This window comes from Glandiceps talaboti, chromosome 6 (assembly GCF_964340395.1).
Source record: "Glandiceps talaboti chromosome 6, keGlaTala1.1, whole genome shotgun sequence".
Classification (NCBI taxonomy): domain Eukaryota; kingdom Metazoa; phylum Hemichordata; class Enteropneusta; family Spengelidae; genus Glandiceps; species Glandiceps talaboti.
In genome coordinates, this window is record NC_135554.1 from 15,716,604 (window position 1) to 15,726,251 (window position 9,648).

The following is a 9,648-nucleotide window of genomic DNA, read 5'->3' on the forward strand; positions in this document are numbered from 1 at the left end:
CAGTCTAGTCAGTCACTCGGTTCAACAGCATTTTGTAAAGTAAGTCGTCCAACGGTCTAGAACATCTCATTCAACCAGGCATTTCCAAGGATTAACAAGAACTACACTGCAATATTACGTTATATATATATATATATATATATATATATATATATATATATATATATATATATATATATATATATATATATATATATATATATATATATATATATATGCACACATATTATTACATGTATTTGATTTTTATATTTCAGCCACAATGATGTCAGCACACGATGAAGAGTTTGAACTGACAGTTCAGATTCCTCCAGAGGTAGTTACGCCGCCAGGCGGTAATGCAGATCTAGAACCTCCACCAGGTTATGACACTCTCGGTTTCGACAGTAAGTTTGTGATGTATGTGTGTATGTATGTATGTATGTATGTATGTATGTATGTATGTATGTATGTATGTATGTATGTATGTATGTATATATTATATATATATATATATATATATATATATATATATATATATATATATATATATATATATATATATATATATATATATATATCGTGTTTTTCCTAAAAAATGAAAATAAAATATACAAAGCAAGGAATAACTCGCATATTTGATAAGGCAGGAATTAAGAGGCACTGTTCTCAAAGCAAGGAAGAAGGGCAGGAAATTCAACGGTCCGTGACATTTTTTTTATCTCCACGCAAATGATTGTCAATAAAATTCACGTGACCCATCATAAATAAAGGCCTACGTGACCTGAGCCAATGAGAGTTGAAATTAGGACGTACAGTCAGTTCAACCCTTCTTATACACAGTCACTTGTTGCAGAGCTCCTTGTTGATACCATTGGACTTGGCAAGTGATTCATACCATCATGTTACTGGTGATATCAAACTCAGTTGTTACCGTCTTTGGGTTCACGACAGTGTTTATTACATTGTTTATCGTTCTCCTGACAATAATTCGGCGTAGAACACAAAGCATCGACCGACAACCCAGTCCACCTGGTCCATGGGGTTGGCCATATATTGGTAGTTTATTCTCCATAAAACCACCCGCGTACTTATACCTTCACGAACTCGCAAGAACATATGGTAGCGTCTATCAAATCAAACTTGGACCACAGACAGTCGTTGTACTAGATGGTTATAGAGCACTACACGAAGCTTTGGTCAAACAAGTGCTTACATTTTCTGGGCGACCTGACTTTCCTGACTTGAATGTGAAACATGACAGGAAACTAGACTTAGTGTTTTCAAATTACTCCCAAGAAGGTAGATTCTTGCGAAAACTTGTGTACACAGCTTTGCAGAGATGTCTTGTTGAGAACATTCGTGGGATTGAAGAAGTAATAACCAGACAGGCACTCGCAATTGTAGATTGTATGAGTAATGGCGGCGTATATGACCCTTTTGAAATCATTCATGTTGGAGTTGCCAATATTCTATGTAACGTTTGCTTCAGTAAATCTTTCTCGTATGATGATATGTATTTCCGGGGTCTCGTTTTGGGTGAGTTGACGGTACAGCGTTTGACTGGTATTGGTTCTATTAAGGCTATTTTGCCTACAAGCTGGTCATCCCATCCCAGTCAATCGAAAAGGAGAGATCAAATACACAATATCCTGACTTTCATTGAAGAAAACGTAACTGAACATCTTCGAAACCCTCAACCGCAGGCTAAGATGGACATGGTAGATTTGATGCGACAGGCTATGCCAAGTGACGAACAAACCCGCAGAGATAAGTCTCATATTCAATTAAGTGATGCTTTACATCATACTAGTGAGATTAGTCACATGATCGTTTCTCTCATCAGAGCCGGATTTGATACCGTTGGGAAGACGCTCCATGTCTTTATCTGCTATATGCTTGTGTATCCAGAAGTTCAAAAACGATTAGGCGATGAACTGCACAGAGTTGTGGGTCATGATCGGCCTCCGACTTTAGATGATCGTTCAAGACTGCCGCTTGTTGATTCTTGTCTCCACGAAGTTCTCCGCCATGCATCGATGGTTCCGCTGGGACTTTACCACAGTACTATCAAAGACACAACACTTTTTGGATATCATATCCCGAATGGCACACCTATTATAACGAATCTTTGGTCTTCAGACCATGATGGTGCAGAATGGATTGAACCTGACAAGTTCATTCCAGAACGTTTCCTTACAAATGATGGTTCTCAACTGAACAGAAGGCTGACAAATAAAGTAGCCGTATTTTCAATGGGAGCACGTCGTTGTCTGGGAGAGAAGTTGGCGCAAATGGAGCTATTTTTGTTTGTTGCTGTGTGGTTACATAAGTGTAGATTTGAATGTATGCAAGGAGACGAGCCAAAATTGAAGTTTTCCTTTGATGGTCTTACATTAAATGCGGAGAGATACAGCGTGTTAACAAGTGAAAGGGTTGCGTCTACGTCGAAGAAATAATCCACCACGAGACAAAAAAAGAGCCAACGACATAACAAACTACAAAGTAAAATGATATAATGTGTAAATGTGCCAAATGGCGTTGTAGCACAACTGGTACAGTATAAATAATAAACGATTTAACTTGTCAGAGTTTGATTGGTAGTATATACTGCTGTCACAGGAAGTTAGTTCACACCAATAGCTGATGTAATCTTTGCATTAGAGAATGCTGCTTGGTTATTGCTATAGGTGTGTCCATTGTTGCTATGAACATTTTTTGTTTTTATCTCAATGTTTTTCTACACGTTATTACGTGTTATTGCGTGGCCTTGTTGCTAGGCACATATGTGTCCATTTTCTGAATGTTTATTCACTTGCCTATCCATCGATGTTGTTATATTTGCAAAACATACCATTATTTGACTGTTGCTATGGGTGTGGTCTTGTTACTAGGCATATATGTGTTTATTTTATTGAATGGATAATAACCTGTTTATCCATCCCTGTTACAACATTTACACTATTTGGCCAACACTATTTGGCCGGGAAGATCTAAGAATTGAGTCTGCAAGAACATGGTTGGATGACTTTCAAATTGTTTTTCTCGCAATATAATGCTTGTTGACAAACGCAGAAATTTCAATCATATGATTTATGGCAACTAACTACTCTTTCGCAAAACACAGGACAAGCTACAACCTCCACAAAGCAAATAAACATGTATGATCGATAAGGTCAGGGCAACAGGGGTCAGGGACATGGAGCATAGAGTATGGGGTGACATTTGACATGTTTTATATGCATGTTACATAAGCTGTCTACTGTGTCTTTAGAGTATGGTTGACATTCCATATTTTCTATTCATGTTACATGCCTACAGTGTCTTTCCAAGATATTTTGTTATGGCTCACATGGCCCTCTTTATTCGTTCTAAGTAACTATATACTCTTCTTCAATAATAAACGGAGATATAAGTTCCACATATTATTGGAATAAAGAAAGATATCTACTTCAATGATACTTTGATTCTCTACTTTCCTTTCTCTCATTCCCTTTTTGAAAAAATACACCTGATTCAAAACAGCATCAACTGTGTTGCTGTCGCTTCATTCACATAATTCCCTGACTTTAAGTACATGGTAGTTCACGTTTGCAAACTTAATCCAAATTTAAACACCCTTGTACCCTGTCACTAACGAAGGAGAATAGCACAGTACTGACGAGTTCCCTAATCCTACTCACTCCAAATGTGTATGGAAAACTAAAGCTGAAATTCATCGCATAAATTAGATCATCAGCTTTTTCATTCATCTACTAAATGTTTACTTGCAAAGAGTTGCCATGATGATGAGAAGTAGATATGCAGTGGAAGTGGAAGGCGCTAGAACACACGGCTCGTATTATGGTTGATACACAGACTTTTACAGTCCCATGGGAGATTTTTTAGGCTTACAATTTTCGAATTTTTTGAGCTTGTTTTTAATCTTTAGCTTTGTAAAGGAAAATGTCAACCTCTTTCTTAAAAAAAATCCCAGTTACTTTTAGTCTCAAGGTTACTAAAGTGAGATTCCAGAAGTTGAATGAACATAATTACAAATGAGGGTCACTCCAGCTCCTACAAATAAAGTCATGTCCGCATTCAACTGTTATCTAGAAGTACAATTTGGAAATGTACCATGAAAGGGAAATGTTCTATCGATGACGAATGGTGATGAACGATGAGTGGACATGTGAATGATTGGATGAATGAGTGGCCAGTGTAATAAAATTAATAACACATAACACATAACACATAACACATAACACATGCACGCACTAGGGCAATATACATCATATAATATTAACCATTTCCTCTCAGATCTGACGCCACCAACGTCACAATCAAGACCGACTTCGATATATGGTAGTACTGCAAATGAGATCAATTTAGCAAGGTATGCTGTCATTTAATTTCGTATATGTATTTTTTCAAGGTGTAACATTTGGGGAAATTGTGCTTAGTCTCGCCCTTCCTTTTGCTTGGCTAATTCCGACGCAATTTACCCCCACCCCACCCATCCACCCACCCACCTCGTCGGATGAGACAAGGAAGATTGAAACACAAACCTGTTTATTTGTGTTCACCTTGAGATAGGATATAATATTTCACGTGCGTATGTGTGCGTTATTAGTGTCTTTATTGTGTTTGTTTTAATTTGTAACAAAACATGTGAGAAGTAAATGAAATCATGTCTATGCTCTCATAATAATGTTGGTTGTATATATTGTGCAGACAAACATTGACAGAAACACCGATTTACCTACAGCGCACCAACCATGACCAGTGAAGCAGCACGGCAGGTGTTACTAGATTATGCTAGCAGTCAAACTTGTTATGGGAAATCGGCTGCAAAACATATGAACCTAAATAATATCATATCGGCCTATGGATTGCATGTAAGTTATCTTTCATTGGAATGTCTACTAATTTTGTTTCAAAGATGTCCTTGGGCATTTATTTCACTAAGTATGTACTTGTAATGGGTAGCGCTTCTTTGAACTTTGACCTGCAAGGCCGACACATAAAACTTTTAAGAGTAACAGACAAACGCAATAGCTGTAACTGACCATAGAGTTCATTTCAAAGATGGTAAATCATATATTGTAAGTACTATAGTTGCATAGAGTTAAGAAGATGTGGGAATGCAAATTTAACTTAATTCAAGGGCAAGGAATTCAACGATAAAGAGAACATGGATACCTATATCCCATGTGTAACAACAAGGTAGAATTTTAAAAAAAACTTAAATGTGATAAAAATGTACTCTGGCCAATAAAATGATAGATTATTATCATAGCTAAAATGTATATTGTTCTCTTCACAGTAGGGCTGTTGAGTTTATTGTTACAATAGTAATTACTATTATCATAATTGTTGTTATCGTCAGTATTGCATAATAATATGTTAACTTGTGTTGATGAGATATATGTTACTGTGTGTGTAATCCTTAAAACTAAATTCTTGTCATTTCAGTACACCCTTGAAACGTTTTCAGAAACTAGGCAAACTGACTGGTCCAGTGAAGCATTCACAGGTACGAATGTTATCCTCTGTTCTGTTCAGTTCGTTCTGATTGACTTGACTTGACTTGACTTGACTTGACTTGTTTGCCTTGCATTGCCCTTCTTATTGTTGTGTTGTGCTGTGCTGTGTTGTGTTGTGTTGTGTTGTGTTGTGTTGTGTTGTGTTGTGTTGTGTTGTGTTGTTACCTTACCTTGCCTTGCTTTGCCTTGTGTGGATCTTGTCTTGAATCGTCAAGTCTTGTTGCCTTCACTCGATATCCTTACTGTACGGTCAATGAAAACGTCTCAAGTACTGGTAATTATATTTGGTGCACGTCCAAGTACAAATCATCTATGAAGTGTCATTTGCAAAAATGTGAACTGTTGCTTGTATTTAGGGTCGGGGGGGGGGGCATGATCGCTGTATGTTCTTGTCGTTGTCGACAATACAGTATTGATGTATAGTAACACTGGCGAGAAATCCACTTTCGTCTCCACAGTGTATCTTACATGTCTTACTTTCTTGTACCCATTGTTTCTATATTCCTGTATCCTCAGGAGGTATAGTTGACAGTTCGTCCAATGGTAGACCACCTCTTCCATGGACCATAGACGTCACCGCTGATCAAGAATTCGTTGACCAAATCAAGGAAGTCAAAGTACCCCATACCGAGACGATCAAGGTGTGCCACACGTGTACAGGAGTTGGACTTATCAAATGCAATGATTGTGATGGAACAGGCACGGTGAGAACAAAATGTAGCTCTTTTCTTTTTTCTTTCTGCAATTTTCACTCATATGTCAAAATTTATATTTATAGTTAAAAAATATGGATGTTTCATGGTAGAGTTGATGGGGGGGGGTTAGGAATATTGATTACTGCAGTAGTATAGTCTGTATGACACAACTTTTATATTACCATATTCATTGTTCCTCATTGAAAGAGACTTCTATGTTATATCACAGATAAGTATGTGTTAGTTATCTGTGATTATAGGTACCTCGCCTTCCCACCATTCTACCAGCCTGGGGAGGGGGTTATAGAAGTACGGGTATCCAGGGCTGTGGAGAGTGCCATTGTATATATGTCATTTCACGATTTCAACGATTATTTTATTTTCATTGTAAAGAAACGGTGTGAAAAATGTCTGGGAAATGGTGTGACATACACAAATAAAGGCATTGCTAAGATGTGTACCACATGTTCTGGATCTGGGAGACTCAAGTAAGTAATAAAGATTTATAAAATCAATCTACACAAATCTATCACAATCAGTCAAACAACCAATCAACATCCCTTGGAATTAATTGGAATATCATATCAGATTTGGTATGCAGGTACCTAGTTTGCAAAATTTCCAACGAACTTCTTGTATGTGACAATGTGTCCCGGTGTGCATGTTTAGTAACTGTAGCTGTCTATATATCTCTTAGGTCTATCTGTCCACTTTCTCGTTACTTTACATGTATAATTCATATTAATTTCAATTGTTACTATCTTGTAGATGTGCCAAATGTAATAATTGTGGTCACCTCAAATGTCCAGACTGCAAAGGCTATAAGAAGTTGAAGTGGTTTGTTTTACTCAAAGTTAACTTGTAAGTGTCCTAAACTATTTTCTCTTTACGCCAAACCATGACACACTGTACCTTACATATATTAAGTATGATGCCATTTTAACATGACCACCACCACCACCACTACTACTACTACTACCACCACCACCACCATCACCACCACTATTACTACTACTACTACTACTACCACCACCACTACCACCACCACCACCACCACCACTATTACTACTACTACTACTACCACCACCACAACCAACATCACCACCACCATCACCACCACTATTATTATTACTACTACTACTACTACTACTACTACTACTACTACTACTACTACTACCACCACCATCACCACCACTATTACTACTACTACTACTACTACTACCACTAACACCACCACCACCACTCCTATTACTACTCATACCTTCACCACCACCACCACCACCACCACCACCACCACCACCACTACCACTACTACTACTACTACTACTACTACTACTACTACTACTACTACTACTACTACTACTACCACCACCATCACCACCACTATTCCTACTACTACTACTACTACTACTACCACTAACACCACCACCACCACTCCTATTACTACTCATACCTTCACCACCACCACCACCACCACCACTACTACTACTACTACTACTACTACTACTACTACTACTACTTATACTACTACTACCATCACCACCACCACCGCTACCACTGTTAAGAATGCAGGAGTCAGACACAGCAAATGCAAAAATATGTTAACTTTTCATATTAATTATTTCTGCATGACCAGTGTCAACCACACAGAAGACGACGTAGTCCAACATCTTACCCTCCTACCAAAGGAATTATTTCGTAATTCGTCAGGAGACAGAGTTTTCCAAGATGTAAAGAAACACGTGAGTAAAATAGATTTGTGTTCCCCTTACATGTTTCTTTTAGTCGACTGCTAACACTTCATGTCATTAGTAAGATTGTGTTGATAACTTGAGGTATCTAAGCAACCATTTTCGATTTCGTTGACTCATTGATATTTTTCTCCGATTTCCCAGGTGACTCCACTTAATACTACTGAGGACCAAAGACTGAATGAATGTTCAAAGACATTGGTAGATAAACACAAGTCATCGTACACGACCAACGAAAGAATCATACGGCAGGTAAGCAGTCTTAGTTATTTCACTTTGTTTCACAGGTGAGGCTGATTTATTATTTAGCTTTACACTGGGGTTGACACAAAGTTTGGAGTACCTATATCAATAATCCTTGTCCAACGAGGAGGTCGGGGAACTCCTAACTTTGTTCGTTTCCCAGAATGTCTCGCCAAAGTCCACAGAAGGCCTCTCCTAAGCCAGCTTTGCCAATTTTTAACACTAAGTTTCAGACAGGTTGCGCGATGCAGGACTGGTAAAAACGATTATTTCTGGGGAAAAGATATGCAGCTAAGATAAAATTAGCCTCGCCTTTGTTCTTCTTTAATGCCATTCTCCAGAATCCAGTTGTCTACTGAATGAAGGTCACTGCATTCAGTTTATACATATCGTGTGAACATGTCACTTGCCGCACTAGGCAAAGAGTTGAGTCTTCAATAGAGCACTTGGCGGAGAGCATACTAGTACCTCTCAGACCACTGCTAACTCCGATGGCGCCCTCAGAGGTTAGCGCTCGATGAATGTTGCTAGCTAGTAACGCCATGGTTTCACTAAAGTCCAGACTCTGAATCGGATTTCCATACAAATCTAATAAAATTATTCATTTTCCCACAAAATCTTTCCAAACAGTTTCATAGAAATCTACCCCTAATCTTTTCAGATATTCTGGTAACAAACAATAAGACAACTAACAAACAAACAAACAAACAAACAAACAAAAGAAACAGGCGAAAATCATAAATCCCGAAAAACAATTGCAATCAGTAAACCATAGCAACGCAAATAATAAACAAACTATTTTACTGTAAATGGCGAGAATTTACAAGAAATTTAATTTAAATTTATTGATTACTAAACTATGGAAAATTTCCCATTTTCTCTTTTAGCGACACACTCTTCGGGCAGTTCCGGTGACAGAGATTCATTGGACGTGGAAAAGCAAGGCTAGTCGGTACTGGGTATACGGCTATGAACAGCGAATACATTGTCCAAAGTACCCTCAGACAACGTGTTATGGATGTAATATCCTCTGATCACAGAGTATACCGTCTATAATGACAGCGTCCATTAAACTTCACCAAATAATCCGAACGACCACAATATAACAGACAATGAACTTGTATATAGTTATACTCAAATTGTCAATAATGTAAGCAAAATCAATTCAACACACGTTGTTTGATTTGAAAAAGACCTACAAACTGCAATAATATTTTGCATATTTTACTATAGCTGTCTGCATTCCTCATTTTGGTATCGAAATCCTAGTATTCGGGTCAATGACTACAAGCTTTTCTTACAAGTCACTAAATCAGCTAAAACCTTTAAGACAACTGGTGATACATCCCTCAAAATACAATGAATATTCATGAGAGACGTTTTACATTGAAGGGAACAAGCACTCGGGAGTCATGAATATTCATTGCGCAACCACTGGTGTATTTGTTCTGCTGA

General features: G+C 37.8%; 2 protein-coding genes across 2 annotated transcripts; both read left to right on the top strand.

The window, feature by feature from the left end:
* Positions 1 to 262: 262 nt before the first annotated feature.
* LOC144436896 (cytochrome P450 1A1-like) lies at positions 263 to 2,438 on the top strand. Its single transcript, XM_078125758.1, has 2 exons — positions 263 to 386; positions 934 to 2,438. The coding sequence occupies exons 1-2, from the start codon at positions 263 to 265 to the stop codon at positions 2,436 to 2,438; spliced, it is 1,629 nt and encodes a 542-aa protein (XP_077981884.1).
* Positions 2,439 to 4,736: 2,298 nt separating this feature from the next.
* LOC144436060 (protein SSUH2 homolog) lies at positions 4,737 to 9,227 on the top strand. Its single transcript, XM_078124717.1, has 8 exons — positions 4,737 to 4,856; positions 5,434 to 5,494; positions 6,021 to 6,208; positions 6,593 to 6,687; positions 6,968 to 7,060; positions 7,836 to 7,941; positions 8,095 to 8,202; positions 9,081 to 9,227. The coding sequence occupies exons 1-8, from the start codon at positions 4,737 to 4,739 to the stop codon at positions 9,225 to 9,227; spliced, it is 918 nt and encodes a 305-aa protein (XP_077980843.1).
* Positions 9,228 to 9,648: the final 421 nt, after the last annotated feature.

Coding starts and splice junctions, on each gene's coding strand:
- LOC144436896 (XM_078125758.1), top strand. CDS start 263: ATGATGTCAGCACACGATGAAGAGTTTGAACTGACAGTTCAGATTCCT. Junction 387..933: donor TGACACTCTCGGTTTCGACA/GTAAGTTTGTGA, acceptor GGTTCACGACAG/TGTTTATTACATTGTTTATC.
- LOC144436060 (XM_078124717.1), top strand. CDS start 4,737: ATGACCAGTGAAGCAGCACGGCAGGTGTTACTAGATTATGCTAGCAGT. Junction 6,209..6,592: donor ATTGTGATGGAACAGGCACG/GTGAGAACAAAA, acceptor TTCATTGTAAAG/AAACGGTGTGAAAAATGTCT. Junction 8,203..9,080: donor ACGAAAGAATCATACGGCAG/GTAAGCAGTCTT, acceptor TTTCTCTTTTAG/CGACACACTCTTCGGGCAGT.